The sequence below is a fragment of the Microcaecilia unicolor genome, chromosome 13 (genome assembly GCF_901765095.1).
Source record: "Microcaecilia unicolor chromosome 13, aMicUni1.1, whole genome shotgun sequence".
NCBI classification, from domain to species: Eukaryota; Metazoa; Chordata; class Amphibia; order Gymnophiona; family Siphonopidae; genus Microcaecilia; species Microcaecilia unicolor.
The window spans coordinates 36515165-36536561 of NC_044043.1; the positions used below are offsets into that span (position 1 = coordinate 36515165).

General features: G+C 43.4%; 1 protein-coding gene across 1 annotated transcript in view; it reads left to right on the plus strand.

Moving 5' to 3' along the window:
* The window catches only part of CASTOR2 (cytosolic arginine sensor for mTORC1 subunit 2), a 224256-nt gene that overhangs the window by 103706 nt on the left and 99153 nt on the right, over positions 1–21397 (plus strand). The window contains exon 2 of the mRNA XM_030185885.1: positions 21196–21266. Coding sequence (XP_030041745.1) covers positions 21196–21266 — 71 coding nt within the window. The remainder of the gene's footprint in view (positions 1–21195; positions 21267–21397) is intronic.

The following is a 21397-nucleotide window of genomic DNA, read 5'->3' on the forward strand; positions in this document are numbered from 1 at the left end:
CTTGCTCCTAGATTGGGGAGAGATGCCATAAGCATCGCCGTGCTGGAACAGACCAAGGGTCCATCGAGCCCAGCACCCTGTCACTGACAGCGGCCAAAGGAACAAGCAATTTGTCCCGCCCATCCTAAAAATACTGTATTATTCCCTCGTCCATTCAATAGCATTCTATGGCTTTTTTCCTCCAGGAAGCCGTCCAACCCTTTTTTGAAGTCCGCTAAGTTAACCGCCTTAACCACCTTTTCCGGCAGCGAATTCCAGAGTTTAACTACGCGTTGAGTGAAGAAAAATTTCCTCACACACAGTATTCTATAAGTTTTGGACGCAAGTCAGCGGTTCCCAAACTGTTCGCCACGCCACCCTGGTGCACCGCAGCAAATCCTGACCTCCCTCCTGCCACCACCCAAATCGCTACTGCAGACAGCGGCGGCAAAGCAACAACAAAAAAGCAAGTGCAGGGCTGCAGCAGCCTTTAAGCATGTGCTGTCACTTCTGCAGGTCCTTTGTCCCCAGAACTGGAGGTTGACGTCAGCGGGGACAGAGGGCAGAGCCTACAGCGCATGCCTGAAGGCTGTTGCGGTCCCACACTTGCTTTTTTTTTTTTTTTTGTCTCGGCCACTGGGGTCACTGAGCAGATGGCCTTCGGACTCGCTTTTGCTGCCAAGGAGGTTGATTGAAAACAGGAGATGGGATAAAGTCAAAAAGTTGAAGCCAATGGGGTCAGTCTCTGTTTCCCCTTCCCAATCAAAACAAAGCAAGTAAACCTAGCAAACCAACCTATGAGTTGTTGCATCCACATTGGCGTTCTTTATTGCTGGTATTTAATCTCACTTGTTTTTTCAAACATGTCAGCTTGTGTAGCATACAGATGTGCACAGAGGAAGTGTGACGACGGAATAACTTTCCATAGGTAGCGTAGTAATCTGTGTGTCATTTGGAGGGGCTGTTTATAGGGACACTCTAGCACTGTTATATTTGTGCAGAGAAAAAGACGGAGACCTGTGTGGCTTGGGGGGGTGAGATCTGTGTGTGGAGGGGGGAGTGCAGGGGTGTAGCTACGGGGGGCCATGGGGGCCTGGGCCCCCGCAAATTTCATCTGGGCCCCTGGTTTGGCTGGCGGGGGTCCCCAACCCCCGCCAGCCCGAAGCCTTCTTCAGCGCGGCCTCTGGTGCAGCTGCATTCGCTGCCTGCCCCCTGCTCTTCTTTCTTCTTGCTCCTCTTGTGCACACTGACACTCAGCAGGGGGCAGGCAGCGAACGCGGCGGAGACTGCGCTGAAGAAGTATTCGGCTGGCAGGGGTTGGGGACCCCCGCCAGCAAAGGTATTTGTGAGAGGACAAGGCGGGGGGGGGTAGCAAGGAGGCGAGGCATGGTGTGGCAGCGGGACGGCACTCAAAATGTGCCCCAACCTCAGGCTCTGGCCCCCTCCCACCGTGAGGGCTGACTACGCTCCTGGGGGAGTGCCGTAAACTGAAAAAGTTTGGGAACCACCGACATAAGTGAAGCTACCCACACTCCGCCTGTGTGAATGTCCACGTACAAAGTGTGTGCTGTTGAAAGTACCCACGTGCTTACAGAATGGTTCGCAGCCGGATTACTATTTACATGCATGTGTTTTCATATCCACTTGTAAATAACTAGAATATCAGCATTTATGCGCATATTTTCCACTAAATCAGTGCAGTTCAATAATGGCTGGTTTCAGGAGCCCATAATTACAGGGGTTCTGGAAAGAGCAGGGGTGCATGGCTCCTTGGCTAACAGCAGTCATAAGCACATAAGCACCGCCATACTGGGAAAAGACCAATGGTCCATCAAGCCCAGCATCCTGTCTCCGACAGCGGCCAATCCAGGCTTCAAGAACCCATAATATCCCTTAATAACTTGACTAAATGATTGTGAATGAAGGCTCGTGGCACTGAATCCCAACAGTAGTCGTGAGTGAGTTGGAAACCTAAAAGAGCACCCCCCCCCCCCCCCACCACCGATACATTCCCCTCTTCTGTCTTGTTCAAAATGATTCTAAGATCAACCCAACCCCAGTTTAAACTATCCCTTAGTCTCTACAATAGTGTGTGCATAATTATTTCCTAATAACCACTAAATCCTCCTTTCATTTTCAACAGAGCCCTGTCACGGATCTTAATAGAACGTATCCAGACAAGCTTTACCTGTCCAAGGCTTTCCATATTTTGAGTTCATCAGACCATCTCCCCGAAATGGAGTTCCTTTTTTCCTTTATCCATTTAGAAATGTCTTGCACACCGATCTTTAGTGTACTGATTGCACATACATATTTGACCAAAAATATAATAATGTTGGGACTGAAGACAAAAAAAAACTGTAAATACTGCCATATTGCATGGTGAAAAAAAAATCCATGATGAATAAGTCTTTTACACTTCTAATTCATAGTTAAGTGACAAGGGGCCCGATATTTAAAACGATTTAGCCAGGCAGAAGAAGAGCCTGCCCAACTACATTGAACTGAACAGCTTAGAAGGGGATAAAACGTATCGCTTTCAAAATCCGCATGACCATTCATAAAATTATTTACGGCGAGGCACCGGGATGCATGACAGACCTCATAGACCTGCCAACCAGAAACACTAGGAAATCAGCACGATCATACCTAAATCTCCACTACCCAAGCAGCAAAGGACTCAAATACAAATCTACTTATGCATCCAGCTTTTCCTATTTAAGCGCACAACTATGGAACGCACTACCAAAAGTAGTAAAAACTACAGTCGACCACCTAAACTTCCGGAAAGCACTAAAAACAGACCTGTTCAGAAAAGCATATCCCACCGACCCAACATAAAAAAAACCTGGATACCTGTGACATAACGAAACCAAAGACTGTAATGGACATATTCAAACTCTTCCTCTCCCTCTCTAATGTTCCCCCAATTGTATTTACTACATAAGTACCTCTTTCTACCACAATTTCACCTTGTCATTGTTCATACTTGTATTAGTTCATACCGGAATCGGATAACACTGTTTATGGTACTATGTAAGTCACATTGAGCCTGCAAATAGGTGGGGAAATGTGGGATACAAATGTGCCAAATATAATATAATATATATTCATGGCATTTGACTAGGCAGTGCCACTGAATAATACCATCTGACTGCTGTGACACTGTGGTTGGAGGCCAGGGCTGTCTTGGAAGTTATCGATGCGATATAGGTAACCAGAAAAGTAGGACTGTTTAAATATGCTCACTATCGCCAGCTCAGTCTTGACTCAAATGTTGACTCGCAGCCTTTTGATTATTGTAGTTGCCCAACAAATCCAAGGAGAGAGAGAGATTTGAGTGCTTTTAATTTACATGACAAGCAATACTTTCTTTAGGCTGCTGGATGCAGTATTTAGATTTAAATTGGCATAGGCTATTCTGTGGTGGACAGATGTTCCCTGCCTTTTGCCTTCCAAGAATCACAGGAAACCAGACCTGTCCTGGGAGACTTTAAAACAGATCAACAGCTCTATGACTGAAGTACCAGGAACCCTTTGCTGGTATGCATTACACACACCATGGCAATGTTAAGTTAGCAGCCAAGACACTTGGTGATAGCTGAGGATCTCTCCTGTAACACATTCCTTCTAAAAGTGAACAGCAGTACATTCCATAGAAAAGACACGTTTCCTTTATGAGGGCGTCAGATTACTGTTATGTGCCTTCCTTAGGTAGAGAGGAGGAAGAGTGCATGACTTACAGAACTCTTTGGTTATTGACTTCTTGTTCAGAACCTTTAAAGTTGGGTCATGTAGATGAGCCTCAAGACAACTAGGCCAGCTTTCTAGGCCATTCAATGGGCTTTGGCCAAGAGTGTGCAAAAAAGCACTTCAGGCTATCCAGCTAAAGCAAAACTGAGAAACCAACACACTGACTACGGTCACCAATAACCTGTGTGTGTGTATTTTACTGCTACCTTCAGGCACAGCAGCAATGATATAAACCATAGTTTGTCTCTCAAGAAAACCCCTGATGTCTGTGTTTTTTCAAGGAGCCTTTTGGTTAACCGAATTCAACATGATAGACATCTACATGTGCACACCAGTACCAAGAATGTCAACTGAGACTTTCACACGAGTATGTTTTAGCTTGTTTTTTCCCTTCTGCTCCTTTGGACATCCATCTCAGTTGGAACCAGAGGTGGGATTTGCAACCAGTTAAGGATTTCTTCACTATATCATATCCTTCCAAGTTATTTAGGTCAGTCATCACGGTGACAGCTGGGGGACCATGCGCCAGGGCTCCTTCTGGAACCCAATAATCATAGGCTTTGAATCTTCCACTAGGTGTTGCTACTGAGTAGTACTACAATTGTTACTCCTGAAGGAATTCTGCACAACTGCGCAACGCAAAATTTGCAAAGAATTCAGCACATCCAAGGGCAGCATCACCTTTACTCACTTTCTCCCCCTCCCACTCTGATGGGCAACTCTTGTAAAGCGAAAGAGAGGAAACCAAATTATGTGGATTTAGTGCGGTAGAGAACAGAGCTTGGGGTTTTTTGGCCATAGAGTTGCCAACTGGAGGCAGATTCGCCTGGCAGGGTTGATACAGTCTTGGGCTTACCCCATTGCATGCAGGAACCTGTGGTTCTGATTTCCCCATTGGATTCCCTAAGAAAAGCAAGGCTGGAAGTCCTTGCATACGTTTGGGTAAGCTCAGGATTGGATCAACTCTGTCGGGTGAATCTGGATCCAGTTGGCAGCCCTATGTTTCCAAGTAATTCAAGATTGAAAATCTTAAGTATTTTTGTGTATGTAAATGTGTGGAGGTTTTTTAAGTGCTCTACAGTGCTTCACTTTGCCAGTGTTTATTTTTGGTAATATGATAAGCTTGATCCTGAAGCACCAGCATGATAAACAAACCTTGTTTTTCCCTGTTCTTATAAGCCACTCAAATATATGTAGCTTTTCAAAGGAACATCTGTAGAGAAAACGCCCACTCGGGGTGACATGAACCCAGGGATAAACAGGTCTGAATAATTTCTTATTTTTGAGTCATAAAGGCTGTAGCAGTTCTGTTTTTTCCCCTCCTTGTGCCTTCTCTGTTTCAGTTTAATGTTTTCTTGTCTAATCAGTAGGTAAAGGATAATATTTTGAATTGTCATCCTCGGAATTCTGTTAAAGCAGTGTTTCTGGTTGAGGGATTCTGGTTCTAAGCCTTGGCATAAGCTGCTTATGGTGTCTCATTTGCAATGACTAAACTTTTAAAAAGACAGGGCATTACAAATGCTACAGTTAAATCTTAAAAGTCCTACATAGGAAAATTAAAATGTAGCCCTTGGAAATCTTTTTCTTGCTCTACACTTTGGAGTTGACCCACTGCTTTTAAATCATTAGCTTAGAAGGCAGTAATCATATCACTGCTTATTGTGAATACACTTGCTGCAGGTTGAAGACCTTTCCTGTGCAGGGAACACCCCCAAGACTGAGTACAGAAACACCACTGTCATCAGGCATGTTTTATGTGTATATACACATATAATTTATATAGATAAAATCACTATTACCTACTCTCAGTTGACTGTGTTTTTTGAAAAAGCACCTTTTCATATCTTGCCTTGTCAGCTTTGGGGGGAGGGGGAGGGCAGAAGGTTGGGTTTACGTATTACTTGTACATGGTTGTTCAGGCAGGGTGCCTGGCAGAAAGCAGCCACCACATGGACTTATCAGACTCGGCATTCTCGATTTTTCTAACATGAGGGCAAAACATTTTATTTTCGGTTCGATTCTAAAGACGTCCTACAGTACAAGGGAGAAAACCACTCGTTTTGCTCATTTATTTCACTGGCATGCTTTAATGTTGATACTCTTTGTACTAGATAAGAAATTCATGATGTGTGTTTTGCACTTGTCAACGTCCATATGCCATCAGTTGGATAAGGTTTGTTTAGTCATAGAATGAAATGTATTTAAATGTGCTGATTGTATATTAAACGGCTCCTTCCTATCCTGTAAACATGAAAAGTCTTGGTTACATATAATGGCATTTTCAATCTTCATCTCATTTGTAATTTGCTAAGGCAAATCATGTTTAGACAAAAGCTTTATATATTCTTGATTCTCCCTTCCATCTTCTCAGGCTAGAAAGCTCTTTCTCTGTGTGGTGAACACTTTCTCCTTGATCGTATCCCTAAGGATGCATTTCTTGATATACTACTATTACTACTACTACTACTTATCATTTCTATAGCGCTACTAGACGTACACAGTGCTGTATACTTGAACATGAAGAGACAGTCCCTGCTCGACAGAGCTTACAATCTAATTAGGACAGACAAATCGGACAAACGAGATAAGGGAATATTAAGGTGAGGATGATAAAATAAGGGTTCTGAACAAAGTGAATAAGGGTTAGGAGTTAAAAGCAGCATCAAAAATATGTTAATACCCACCAGAAACCCACTGTACCCACATGTAGGTGCCCCCTTTCACCCATAAGGGCCATGGTAGTGGTGCACAGCTGTGGGAAGTAGGTTTGGGGGCGGTTGGGGGGCCCAGCACACAAGGCAAGGGAGCCATGCACCCGGGAGCAACTCCCGAAGTCCACTGTAGTGCCCCCCATGATGCCCGGCCCGTGTCCAGTGCAAAAGCATCATTAGGCTCAGCACCTGATTTGCCTGTTAGTGCCCCACGCCCAGGAGGACGAAAGGGGGTGTCCCATCCAAGGATGCAAGAACTGAGTTTAGGGGAGATTGGGTCATTCTCATTTGAAGATATGCCAGATTGAAAGGGGAACTGGCTTCTCAATCCTAGTGGCAAATTTCTGAGCAGCGGCATCTTATAGCAGCCTCTTCCTTAAAAGCACAGGAGTGAGTTGGTGGCAATTTAATTATACAGTGTATGTATATATGTATGTATATATATATATGTATATAGTCTGTGAGTACCTGCATCCGTAGCTACCATTAGTGAGCCTGGGAAAAAGCTTTGAGGCTGCCTGCTGTCAAACCAAAGTACTCTCTGCTCTCTGTCCCCCTTTCCAGCATCTCTCCCTATCTCTTCCCCCTCCCCCTTCATTCAGCGAGTCCAGCGTCTCTCTAGCCACCACTGCCTTGGTCCTCCAAACTCACACCAACAGCGATAACTATGAAAATAGCTGCCGGTTCCGCCAGGGCCTTTCCTCCGCTGTCTCCCGCCTCCGCAGAAAGTTACATCGGAGAAGGCCTGACATGGCAGAGAAAAGTCTGTGGTGAGGCCAGCTGGAATCTATTTGTTTTCATCACTGTCGCTGCCAGAGTGAGTTTGGAATATCGTGGGGGAGGGGAGTTGGGTTAGAGAGATCCACTGGAACACACAGAGAGGGAGAATGGCGGCGAGAAATGCCAGATTCTCACGGTGAGAGGAGGGGGATTTAGAGAAGGAGAGGTGCTAGGCCTCCGTGGGAGGGGAAATAGAGAGATGCTGGATCTGTGGGGGTTGGGGGAGGAAGGGAGAAACATAGGTGTGTATATGTGTAAATAATAGTGGTATTTACTGTAGTTTCTTCCCATCATGAAGTCGGTGATTTGCATGTTCCACCCCCTGCAGTTCCCTCTGGTCTGTGTACCACAATTACCTCCTTACCTACTGATGTGTCATATTACAGTTTATAAGGTCTGCTCCCTTGTGCTGAGTTTTTCAGCTTTTATTAATAGCCCTTTCCTTTATCCTCTCATCAGTTTATTCCAGGAAAATAAACCTTCATCTCCCCAGAACTCCTAGTGGTGGAAGGGAGAAGGGGGTTCACATGCATCTCTTGGCTCCCCTTAGCCACCAAGAGGAAGGACACACAATAGTACATTCATTTTCTGTGTTGCACAGGGACAGTCTCACAGTGTGCGTTGCAATATCTTGCAAGACTGGTCCTGGGCAGCATAAGTACATAAGTAATGCCACACTGGGAAAAGACCAAGGGTCCATCGAGCCCAGCATCCTGTCCACGACAGTGGCCAATCCAGGCCAAGGGCACCTGGCAAGCGTCCCAAATGTACAAACATTCTATACAAGTTATTCCTGGAACTGTGGATTTTTCCCAAGTCCATTTAGTAGTGGTTTATGGACTTGTCCTTTAGGAAACCATCTAACCCCTTTTTAAACTCTGCCAAGCTTAACCGCCTTCACCACGTTCTCCGGCAACGAATTCCAATGCGTTGGGTGAAGAAACATTTTCTCCTATTTGTTTTAAAATTACTACACTGTAGTTTCATCGCATGCCTCTTAGTCCTAGTATTTTTGGAAAGCGTGAACAGACGCTTCACATCCACCTGTTCCACACCACTCATTTTATATACCTCTATCATGTCTCCCCTCAGCCGTCTCTTTTCCAAGCTGAAAAGCCCTTGCCTCCTTAGTCTTTCTTCATAGGGAAGTCATCCCATCCCCACTATCATTTTAGTCGCCCTTCGCTGTACCTTTTCCAATTCTACTATATCTTGAGATGCGGCGACCAGAATTGAACACAATACTCAAGGTGCGGTCGCACCATGGAGTGATACAATGGCATTATAACATCCTCACACCTGTTTTCCATACCTTTCCTAATAATACCCAACATTTCTATTCACTTTCCTAGCCGCAGCAGCACACTGACCAGAAGGTTTCAGTGTATTATCAACGATGACACCCAGATCCCTTTCTTGATCCGTAACTCCTAACGTGGAACCTTGCATGACGTAGCTATAATTCGGGTTCTTTTTTCCCCACATGCATCACCTTGCACTTGCTCACATTAAACGTAATCTGCCATTTAGCCTCCCAGTCTCGTAAGGTCCTTCTGTAATTTTTCACAATCCTGTTGCGATTTAATGACTTTGAATAGCTTTGTGTCATCAGCAAATTTAATTACCTCGTTAGTTACTCCCATCTCTAAATCATTTATAAATATATTATAAAGCAGCGGTCCTAGCACAGACCCCTGAGGAACCACACTAAGTACTCTTCTCCATTGTGAATACTGCCCATTTAACTCCACTCTCTGTTTCCTATCCTTCAACCAGTTTTTAGTCCACAATAGGACTTTTCCTGCTATCCCATGACCCTCCAATTTCCTCTGTAGCCTTTCATGAGGTACCTTGTCAAACGCCTTTTGAAAATCCAGATACTCAATATCAACCGGCTCCCCTTTGTCCACATGTTTGTTTACTCCTTCAAATAATTGAAATAAATTGGTCAGGCAAGATTTCCCCACACAAAAGCTGTGCTGACTTGGTCTCGGTAATCCATGTCCTCGGATGTGCTCTGTAATTTTGTTTTTAATAATAGCCTCTACCATTTTCCCCAGCACCAATGTCAGACTTATCAGTCTATAATTTCCCGGATCTCCCCTGGAACCTTTTTAAATAATCGGTGTTACATTGGCCACCCTCCAATCTTCCGGTACCACGCTCGATTTTAAGGATATATTGCCTATCACTAACAGTAGCTCCGCAAGCTCATTTTTCAGTTCTATCAGTACTCTAGGATGAATACCATCCGGTCCAGGAGATTTGCTACTCTTCAGTTTGCTGAACTGCCCCATTACGTCCTCCAGGTTTACCGTGAAGTCAGTAAGTTTCTCCGACTCGTCCACTTGAAATACCATTTCCGACACCGGTATCCCATCCAAATCTTCCTCGGTGAAGACCGAAACAAAGAATTCATTCAATCTCTCCACTATGTCTTTGTCTTCCTTGATCGCCCCTTTTACCCCTCTGTCATCCAGCGGCCCAACCGATTCTTTTGCTGGCTTCCTGCTTTTAATATACTGAAAAATTTTTTTACTATGCATTTTTGCCTCTAATGCTATCTTTTTTTTTGTAATCCCTCTTGGCCTTCTTTATCTGCGCCTTGCATTTGCTTTGACACTTTTTATGCTGCTGTTTGTTATTTTCAGACGGTTCCTTCTTCCATTTTCTGAAGGCGTTTCTTTTAGCCCTAATAGCTTCCTTCACCTCATTTTTCAACCATGCCGCAGAAGAAACAGATGGGCTATATGCCTCATTTTGCTTGCCCAAGCACTGCTAGGGCTATTGCTGCCCTGAGGAAGGAGGGGAAGAAGAAAAAATTGTGTTTAGAAATGTGTGGGATCCCATAGGATCACACTCTTACTGAAACTGAGCTATCTTAGGGTAGGTGGAGTTACACTGACTGAGTCAGAGGCGGGGCTCAGGCAAGATGGTGGTTAAATGCCCCAATGTAGAACAGATTAGGGAGAAATCGAGGCAAGAAGTCTTTTAAGGGGGAAGCCCCAAGGCAAGAGATCTCCAAGGAAGTAGTGAGAGAGGCCTGCCTGAGTCAAGAGTTTCAAGGGAGCAGCCCTGAGTTAGGCTCTCCCAACAACTTGATAGGGTTGGGAAACTGTAAGTAAAGCCAGCCTCCAGGAGTTGGCTATATGTGTGGAAAGAAGACTTGCCAAGGTAGGAGAGAACCTTGCAAAATATTCCTAAAGTGTATGAGTTTGGTGTGTTTATCCAGAAGGAACCTGAGATGGCATTAGGTGCCACAGTGTTCAGGCCTGGCTAGGGGGAGTCGGCCCCTTCAAAGAGTATTGACTGGGATTATATTGACTACAGCCATATTGGTGTATTTAAAGAAAATACCTTTTAGTTTTACCATCAATCTGTGTGGGTATGGGTGTGCGCGCCACATTTCTATGAGGTCCTGCAGCTAGCCACAAGCCACACTGCCACAAGGACTTCTGTTTTAATATGTCAGTATGAAATGGGATGAGAGCAGTCCAGGGATCTTAAAAGGGTTTAAGATTATTTGATTGGTAGTGTTAAAGAGAGTCCTTGAGTTCCCCCAAAAGCCTTCACCCAGATGGCCAAAACCTTATTATATTCTTCCCCTCCCCTTTCCTATGCCCATTCAGAGTTATCCCCCCCCACCGATCCATTCCCCCTATCAGGCCTATATTACCAGGCCAAAGCTCCAAGGGGGTTCTGCACTGGCATGGGGGCATTTCAGCACATTCCCACACTCAAAGCCCTATCGCACCAGGAAGTCTGGGTTGGAGCGGGACGGGATATGGAACCACTTGAGTGCGGGTCTATGCTGAAAGGCCCCCACACCAGTGCAGAGTCCCCTTGGAGCTTTGGCCTGGGAAAGAATAGGGCAGGGAAAAGAGAAGGGGATTATACTGGACCCAGGACTGGGTTAGGGAAAGGGAGATAATACTGCTCTCCTGCTGTGTCACTGCCCTAGGTCCATATCTTGTCTCAGAGCTGCCAGGGGGGACCTGATTTTTGAGAGGGAGATTTTAAGGCATGTCCCCTGCCCTGCCCACTCTGCCTCTTGGCTCCACCCCCTGGCTCACCAGTAGCAAGGATGTCTTAATAGAATGTCATCTCTTGCCGTTGTCATCTTTTTGCCTTTATGGGACCAGTCTACTACTAATACTACTTAACATTTCTAAAGCGCTACTAGGGTTACGCAGCGCTGTACAATTTAACATAAAAGGACAGGCCCTGCTCAAAGAGCTTCTCACGAAAAGAGCTGTGATAATATGACACTGTCTCCTGCTGCTGTGGGAACAGTCTCATGATGAATCTGTTCCCACAGCAGCAGGAGACAGTGTCATATCATCACAGGTTCTTCTGCTGATGGAGGCTGGTGGGCGGAGTTCTTCACTTCCCTTCAGGAATGTGGGATATGGCCCTGGAAAACAGGAGTCTTGACAGTTCTGTTGTCTGCCTAGTGGCAGGACCAGCCCTGCTTGTCCAAGAATCATTTTTAGTTTTCTCAGAGTAGAGCATTCCTAGCCCCCTCCCCTCTATGTTGAAAACGCCATGCAACCTTTTCTTGAAAAAAAAAAAAAAATTCCATGTGCTCCTCTTTATTTTGGTTAGTGCTCTACCTGTTTGAAGGTTGATGTGTATGTGGTTAGTTTTATTTGATGCGTTTTCTGTTTGCTACGTTTTTTTTTTACACATTTCCTTTGTCTGCATTAGAATGTCTTGTTTTATTATTGATTCCTTGTATTGCATATTTTTAAAAATCAATAAATTGTAAATTTTAAAAAAAATCTGTGTTTTTGCTCTTGTCAGAGGCTGAATTATGAGGGATCTTTTTCTGGCAAATCCACCAGATGAGATTTTCTGTGGCTCCATGGGCATCAACAGCCTGGGCCTGTAAGCAAGTCTTGCTTATTCTAGACACTTAGAAAAAAAATATTTCATATGCAAGGATGGTGTTTGTTTTTTATTTAAGGTGACACAAGGGGGTGAAATCATTAATGTGGAATGCATAAATAACAAATCTTGGCTATAAAATTTGTAAACCGCTTACACTTCGTCTTTGCTAGGAGACAGGGGTGTAAATTCCACCCAAGCAACCTCTGCAGTGCCCTAGGGAAGAGGGAGGGGGAAGCCTTTGTAGCTGTTGTTTATTTTCTAAGATGGATCCACTCTGCTTTGGGGGGCACTTCATTTGAACTGCCACTGCTGAGATGAATCTAATACTGTAAGCTCACTTTATGTATGTGGTTTAATAATAGAGTTTTGCTGAGTTTACAGAAAGTCTTGCTCAGAAGGTGGCATGAGCTTTGCTTTAGTGGTCATTTTACTAAATGGTGTTAAGCCCTTAACACGGGGTTAGCACATGCTAACAGGCTACTTCAGAGTGCATTGTATTTTGCCTGTTAGTGCTCACTTACCCACATGTTACCAATTTTTTCTAAGCCGTATGGGATTTGCAGCACTAATTTCAGTGGGCAGGATCAGGCATTACAAGTCCCATAATCCACCCGAATGAGGTGGTGAGAAATCCAGGACTGCCTCAAAATCTCCTGCCCGGAACATGGCATCTCTGGCTCAGTGGCCTTTTGAGTTGGGCAATGGGCACATGACTGGGGGTCACAGACGCAATCTTTGCAGCATCCGCATCACCTGATATACCAAGGAGCATGAACCTGATCGATGGCTGTTGCCATTGTGGCCTTCAGGTCAGGCTTCTACAACAGTTTTAAGCATCATTTGTAGTGAAAATGCTTTAAAATAGCACTTGCAGGCCGGCTCGATGGTCAGTACGCCATCTTGTGGGAGGAGTTATGTTAGATACCTGGCTTAAGTTTACATTTTCTTAAGTTTTCTCCTCAGTGGCGAGCAGTCTGTACGCACAATCCTGTGTGAGCCCTATGTAGAAAATTTGTGCATGAGCTAATTGTGTACAAAGCCTCAAGTAGACATTAAATCCGTGCTAAATCCACTGTTAGCTGTTCCTCAAGGAAGACAGAGTACAACACCATGAGGAGGAGTAAACAATTAGCTTGTTTTTCCTCAGTAGCATATTGCTGAGGATTTCATTCCGTTTTTTTTTCCCTTTACTGACAGCAAAAGGACCCACAACTTTTTTTTTTCTGGTTTTCAGGAAGAGCATGGGTTTAAAAAAAAAAAGACAGAGGGGAGTGTCTGCTGCAATGTTCCCAAACATGCTTTGGCATTTATGGAATGCTGTTCTGTGCATAAGTATTGGTATTTCATGCACACAAAAAAACATTCCATCATGTACATGGATATTGTACAGCGCTGCGTAACCCTAGTAGCGCTTTAGAAATGCTAGTTAGTAGTAGTAGTATATGCGCATGCAATCTGATAGGTGCTGATACAAATTATTTGAGTGCAAGACGCAGTGGCTACCATCCCAGACTCGTATGCGCATGCTCACTCATGTTGGCGCACGTTTATTGAATTCAGCTTATTTGCTTGCTATATGGTTTACAGCAACCAGGAGCAAAATTTGTGTCTGATAATTGTATTAGAAAACTGCCATGTTTACCATCCCTGACTACAGGGGTCTGCACGGGGCTCTGGTGTATGGCCCCGGCTGAGGCTTGTAGCTGAAATAACCAAAGTAAACGGAGGGAGACACAATAGGGAAAGAATCCCCTGATAGTTGTACTTGAAGGCCCATGGGACCAAATCCCAGCCCTGATTGCAACTGAGCTGGAAGCACAAGGGAGGGGAAGGAAACTGCCATTCCAAACAAATCATAAGTTTGCTATGAAGCATTTGAAATAAGACACCTAGGCTGCATAGGGCATAAGAACATAAGAATTGTCCCACTGGGTCAAAACAAGGGTCCATCTAGCCCAGGATACTGTTTACAACAGTGGCTAGTCCAGGACACAAGTACCTGGTGGAGTCCCAAAAAGTAAGATTAATCACAAGGAAAAGCAGCGGATTACCCCTGGTCTACCTTGACGGTTTAGCAGGAATTTGTCCAAATCTTTTTTTCCCACTTGCTCCAGCAGTGAATTCCAGAGCTTAACTATACTTTGGGTGAAAAAATATATTTTAAATGTGCTACTAGTCTTTGTACTTGTTAATAGATTAAACAGTCAATTTCATGTTTACCCATTCCACTCCATTTTGAAGAATGTAGTGGTCAAGGAACAGAAAAAAATTCTCCTGGAGCACCAACCACAAAACAGGGATTCCCTGTCGAGTTTGATTGAATTGCTATTCATCTTTCAGATATTGGCTCTTTCAAGATAATACAGCAAAGATTTATTTTAGCTGCTTGCTGTTAGTTGGACTTCAGAAAATCAGATGCTGTTACAGTAATAATAGTTCTGTTTCTGTTTAATATTATTGCAGATATCGCTCCTTTTGTTAAATTTCTAAGACATTCAGCATTTTTGTGGAGTTTTTTTTGACCAGTGGTGGTTTGTTTTGTGCTCTAGCTGTGATAGATTGAGCTGTTGAGTGTCAAGTTGAGGTTTTTGCTTGTGATGAAGCAAGGATCTGTTTGGATCTTAATAGCTCTTTAAACCCTGTTGGGTTGTGAGCTTGTTTGAGGCTTTTCCTTCCTTTTTTCACTATAAGTATACGAGTGTTTTCATGCTTTGACACTTGGGTGGATTATTTTTATTTTTGTTTTTGCCTTTCACTTAGTTATTCCCACAGCCATTTGTTTTTTGTAGTTAGTTCCTTTTTTTTCTCTCTATTTTTTTGGTATGCTGAGTTAGTCTTTATGGTTAAATTGAGTGATGCGCATAGCTGTTGTATAGAAACAAAAGAATTGAGTTTCAATATAAGTGTTTCTAGCTTGTTATGTAAACCTCTGTCATATCTCTCCTCAGCCGTTCGAACTTCTGTAACTTTAAAAAAAAATTTCCCAGGAAAGATGGGGTTTGGACTGTTGTGTTACATATTGTTTGCTCTAACAGAATTCGTTAAAACCTCATTTTCTGTTTATGGTGACTTTAGGGTTCTTTTCCCAGAGATGGTCACGTATGCGAGTCATTCCATCACCTTACATAAGTACATAAGTACATAAGTAGTGCCATACTGGGAAAGACCAAAGGTCCATCTAGCCCAGCATCCTGTCACCGACAGTGGCCAATCCAGGTCAAGGGCACCTGGCACGCTCCCCAAATGTAAAAACATTCCAGACAAGTTATACCTAAAAATGCGGAATTTTTCCAAGTCCATTTAATAGCGGTCTATGGACTTGTCCTTTAGGAATCTATCTAACCTTAATTGTTAGATTTTCTTTTTTTTGTTTTAGTTTCTTGTAAATAGCTTTTTTTTTTTTCTGAAGGTGGCTTAAACATCTTGGTTTGTAAAAGGGCATTACATCGTTGGGGTTTCAATATCTGCCAAATGGCCAAGAAAGCACAGTCCTCCACTCTTAGCTCTGACCAACAGTTGGTTCTTAGCTAAAAGGTGAACAGCAGATATTGTGTCCCTTTTCCCTGGATTTTAATCACCATCTCTGATCTTGGCGAGTGTTTTTCGGTACTCTGCAACTCTTCCTTTGTGGGGAGTAGCTACTTCCTGAAAACATTATTTAGCCATCAAACTTCTGCAACCCCAACGTTCAAGCCAGCATATGATGTTGTCTCTGATCTTACCAGTGATATTTCCCTTTAAAAGCAAAACTCGGGGGTTGACAGGGAGATTCCCCCTCCCCCCTTCCATGTAGTGGGGGAAAAGGAAGCAAGTTCAAGAAAGGTACCAGGTTGGTGACTAAAGGGTTGGAACCTGGTAGAAAATCACTATTGGACCCTTCAGAATTTCAGCGTTCAGTAGAAGCCATTCGCACTGGTTCTAGTGTGAGCCAGAATCGTCAAAGCTGGTAAATACTTCAGCTGTCAAAGTCCCAGAACTAACATGAGAGAAATCTAATCAAAGAAATTACTCTTTAACAGACTGATTCTATTATTAATGAAGTGAATGAGGGCATTGAGGCAGGGATAGAGGCAGATGAAGTATTTACACGACTGGTGCTCAGATCAGGGAAGATGACTTGTCCTCTGAAATGATGGATCCTTCTAACCAGGAGGCAAGTCATGTATCTAAGCAGAGCTGGTGGTAAATGAGGAAGAAGAAACTATCATAGAGCTCTAACAAAAACAAAGGGAGGATTCAGTATGCCCAGAGAAGTTGTGAATTTCAAAAGATTTTTGCCATAGGCATAGAGAGGCTGATGCAGAAAGTTACTGCAGGTAGATGTGTGCAGTTAACAAGGCCTCAATGTGCATGTTAGCAAGCAAACCATGAAGAAAGGGATTTAGCACTTGAATTAGCGTTCACAGTAGACATCACTCAGACCACCAAATAAGGGTTGGCAGACTGACCCCTCTCGGTGCATCCCAGGAGGGGTCAGGCACCACCATTTTCCAAGATGGCAGTGCTGAGGCAGGAGAAAACGGGGACTTCATCTGATCTGTTAGTGATCTATAAACTGTTAAAATCATCCATAGTATCTGAAGATTGGAGAGTGGCTAATGTAATGCAGATTTTTTTTTTTAAAGGGTTCCATGGGTGATCTGGGAAATTACAGACCGGTAAGCCTGACTTCAGTTCCAGGGAAAATAGTAGAAGCTATTATAAAGAATAAAACTATGATCACGTAGACAATCGTGGTTTAATGGGGCAAATTGGCTCACCAGTTTGCTTCATTTCTTTGAAGGCGTAAATAAACATGTAGATAAGGTGAGCCAGTTGATGTAATGTATCTGGATTTTCAGAAAGCTTTTGACAAATTGCCTCCTATCCCATGACTTTTTAATTTTCTGAGTCGTCTCTCATGAGGAAATGGCCTTCTGTGGATTAGGAATTATGTTATTGGACCCTTCTGTGGATTAGGAATTGTGTTATTGGACAGAAAGCAGAGGGGTGTAGAGTTAAATGGCCATTTTCCTCAATGGAGAAGGGTGAAGAGTAGAGTGCCACAGGGATCTTTACTGGTGCTATTTAACATATTTATAAATGATCTGGAAAACGGAATGATGAGTAAGGTGATTAATTTGCAGATTACACAAAACTGTTCAATTTGCAGATGACACAAAACTATTCAAAGTTGTCAAAACACATGCGGATTGTGAAAAATTGCATGAAGACCTTAGGAAACTGGAAGACTGGACATCCAAATGGCAGATGAAATTTAATGTGGACAAATACAAAGTGTTGCCCTTTGGGAAGAATAATCCGAATCATTGTTTCCTGATGCTAGAGTCCACCTTAGGAGTCAGCACTCAAGAAAAAGATCTAGGTGTAACTTTATGCTGAAATCTTCTGCGCAGTATGTGGCAGTGGCCAAAAAAGGCAGACAGAATGTTGGGAACTATTAGGAAAGGGATGCAAAATAAGTCGAAGAATATTATAATGCCTCTATATTGCTCCATAGTGTGACCTCACCTTCAGTATTGCGCTCAGTTCTGGTTGCCGTATCTCTAAAAAAAGATATAGCAGAATTAGAAAAGATTCAAAGAAGAGTGACAAGAAAAAGGGGATGGAACTCCTCCCATTTGTGGAAGGGCTATAGAGGTTAGGGCTCTTCAGCTTGGAAAGGAGATGGCGGGGGGGGGGGGGGGGATATGATTGAGGTAACAGATAGAAGTGAATCAATTTTTTGTCTTTCAGAAAGTACAAAGACTAGGGGTCACTATGAAATTACATGGAAATATTTTTTCACTCAAAGAATAGTTTAATCTCTGGAACTCATTGCCAAAGGATGTGGTAATAGCAGTTAGCGTATCTGGGTTTAAGAAAGGTTTGGACTAGTTTCTGGAGGAAAAGTCCATAGTCTGTTATTGAGATGTACATGGGGGAAGCCACTGCTTGCCCTCATGTTGGTAGCATGGAATGTTCCTACTAATTGGGTTTCTCTCAGGTACTTGTGACCTGGATTGACCACTATTGGAAGCAGGATACTGGGCTAGATGGACTATTGATTTTACCCAGTATGGCTATTCTTATGGCTATTTTACCCAGTATGGCTATTAGGAGGTTAGAGGGGTGCCACTACACTAGGGAATTCTTTTTTTTTTTTTTTTTTTTTTAATAGCCAGTTAGAGGACTCAGGGGAGGGAGGGGAGCCTCTAAACTACCAGGGTTTTTGGTTTTAAATCGGGGACGGGGTGAAGTGAATTGATCAGTGGGATGGAATGGGCCCACTGGACTGCAAGGGCTTTTTGGTTTTAGGTTTGGGGAGGGTCATGTTGCGGGGTAAAGGGTCTGATGCAGAAAACTATGTGTTGGGGGAGGGGACAAGGGTTGGATCGGGGGGGGGGGGGGGGGGACTACACAATCGGTGATTTTGCAGACCGGATGGTTTTTTTTTTGTTGTTGTTGTTGGTAAACATCCCCCATTCCTGTCACTGTGTGATCCAGTCACCACTCATGCACTGACAGGAAGAGGGACATTTTTCACTGAGCTATGGATTACTGCCACATTTTTAATGTGACATTAATTTGCATTCTCATTGAATGCCGCATCCCGTGAGTAAAATGTTTGTAGAAAACTCATGGTAGAAGCTATGTTTTCAGTGGCTCTAACATGGCTTTCTGCATCAATCCCAAAATGATTTTTGTTTTCTGACACGCGTATGGGACGCGCACCAAGTGGCATTTGGTGCACATAGGTTGTTACCGCGTGAGACTTTACCGCTAGATCCAATGGCTGGCGGTAAGGTCGCAGACCCAAAATGGACGCGCGGCAATTTTGATTTTGCTGCACGTCCATTTTCGGCAAGAATAAAAATAAGACCTTTTTTACAGGCACACTGAAAAATGGATTGGCGCACACCCAAAATCTGCACCTACACTACCGTAAACCATTTTTCAGCGCACCTTAGTAAAAGGACCCCGTGACTTCTAACGTTTCGACTAGGTCTTTCTCCTAATTTCCTGGAATGGTGCCTTGTCTTCCACCTAAAATAACAGACTGTGATATGAAACGTAACTCTGGTTATGTATTTACTAACAGTTTCTCTTTGGTTTCTCTTGGGGGCAATTTCTCCAAGTGGGGTAGTTTTGCACATACTATGATTGGAATGAAATTTTGGTCTGTGTGGGATTCGTTCTGTTTCTGTACCAGGATGTTTCTTGGAAAATTATAAACTATCCTGCCGATATTCAGCGCTATTTAACAGTCCAGGAACGGCCCCTGGGTGGTTAAACAGCACTTAACCAGTTAAGCGCTAACATTCAGCACGAGATAGCTGGTTATTTGCGCTAAATAATAGCGCATAGTGGCTAACCAGCCAGCCGCGAATATTCAGTGCTTCGCCGGCTGGGTTTAGTGGCCAAAGCAGACTGCGCTGATTATTAACTTGGGGGCCCTTTTGCTAAGTGGCGGAAAGCCCAACGCAAGCTTACTGCATGCTAATCTGGAGCTACCTCCAACGGTAATTCAGCCCCAGCGCCCACCATTTCCTATGCTATGGAAAATCGACCTGTATTTTTTAGTGTGGCACAAACCCAGCAGAAATCGGGCAGCGCCACGCGCTACCCAGTTACTGCCGGGTTAAGTGTGGGTGCCCTTACCCACCACCTCAATGGCCACGTGGTTAGAGCAATCTTACTGCATGGCCATGGCTATGTCCAGCCTTTTTTACCTGCTGTGGCAAAAACGGTCCCTGCTGCTAGTTCAGGGACTTTAAACCGGCCCAGCATTGAATATCCGGACTCGGCACCGATCACGAGATTTAACCAACTTGCCTCCCGCGGGGTGAATATCGGGCAATATAATTCTTGCACGTAAGAAAAGAACAGTTCATATATTTAATGCTTATTTACTTGAATATATAGCCATTAACACAATTAAATGGCTTTTGAAAATTACTTTCTAGGATGTGCACAGGGCAAACGTTTGGCCTGTTTTAGTTTTTTTTCTGGCCAATTTTTGGACTCTGTTATTTCACACATTTAAATACATACATAGTGACATAGTAGATGACGGCAGATAAAGACCTGTACTGTCCATCTAAATAAAATATTGTAACAAATGCTAACCAACTAAAATTTTTTTAAGACCCTGGTGAACCACATCTCCATTACCATTTCTACTATAATGTGTGTTTGTTTGTGTGTGTATGTACTTAACATATGTTAGAGAGGGTATTCTTGTTTTTTGGGGGAGAGGGAGGGAGGTGGAGAACAATCTGGTTTTATGTTTACGAGGCATTTTGACTGTATTATGAAAAACTACAATAAAGATTGGAAAAAAAAAGAGAGGGTGTATAGCTGATATTACAGTCGGCATCATAATATTTTTTTCTCAGCTTTAAAAGTGCAGACAGAAACCTTTTTTTGTGTGCAGATTCAGTGTGTTGAGAAGAAAGCAGATAATTCTGTTTCACGTGCTGCCAAAAGAAGAACAAGACATATGTTAGCAGGCAGCGTAATTCTGGCCGCAAATAAGCCGAAAAGGAAATGTCTGTACTGAGGGGTGGGCGGGAAGGTGTCAAGTGATGCATTTTTGCTGAGCATAATTTGCAGACAGATTTGTGCTAGAGATGAGCAAACAGTAAATTACATTAGAAGAGTACAGTTGTCATGAAAAATAATTTATTAAGCTAATTATAATTGCTCTTAAATTTATCAATAATTCTCCCAGTGTTTCCTGGTAATCTTCTTCATCTTTTACTCCTAGTGCTGAGGGGATGCAGTGTCCTCTCTACCTCACTTGAAGGGTCATTGTTTCCTTGTAGCAAGTTTGGTATTTTGCCGTGAGGAGATGGTGGCTTTGCTTTAATTTTGGTGCTGGAGGGTGTTTTAGGTATAAGAATTATGCATCAGCAGCAGGACAGGTTAGCAGGAATATGAATTCTCTTGTGTATTTAGGTAAGGTTAGTTCATATTGGATGACAGACTTCCCTTTGCGACATGTCTCTACACTATCTGGACATTTAATCGCCAGATTTTCTGCACTGTTTACGTTCTCTGATTAATAATCTTCCCATTGCTTTCCCTTTCTCCTATGCAGGTGTAAATTCTTCAGCCTGACGGAGACGCCAGAGGACTACACCATCATTGTGGATGAAGAGGGATTTCTAGGTAAGGCCCTATCAGTTTGGCATTCTCCACAATCTTGACTTGGTCCTCATGGAAGAAAAAGATCTCGGTTAGAAAGAAAATCAACAAAGCCATTAGATAGCTAACCAATGTTTAAAGATGCCAACAGCCAA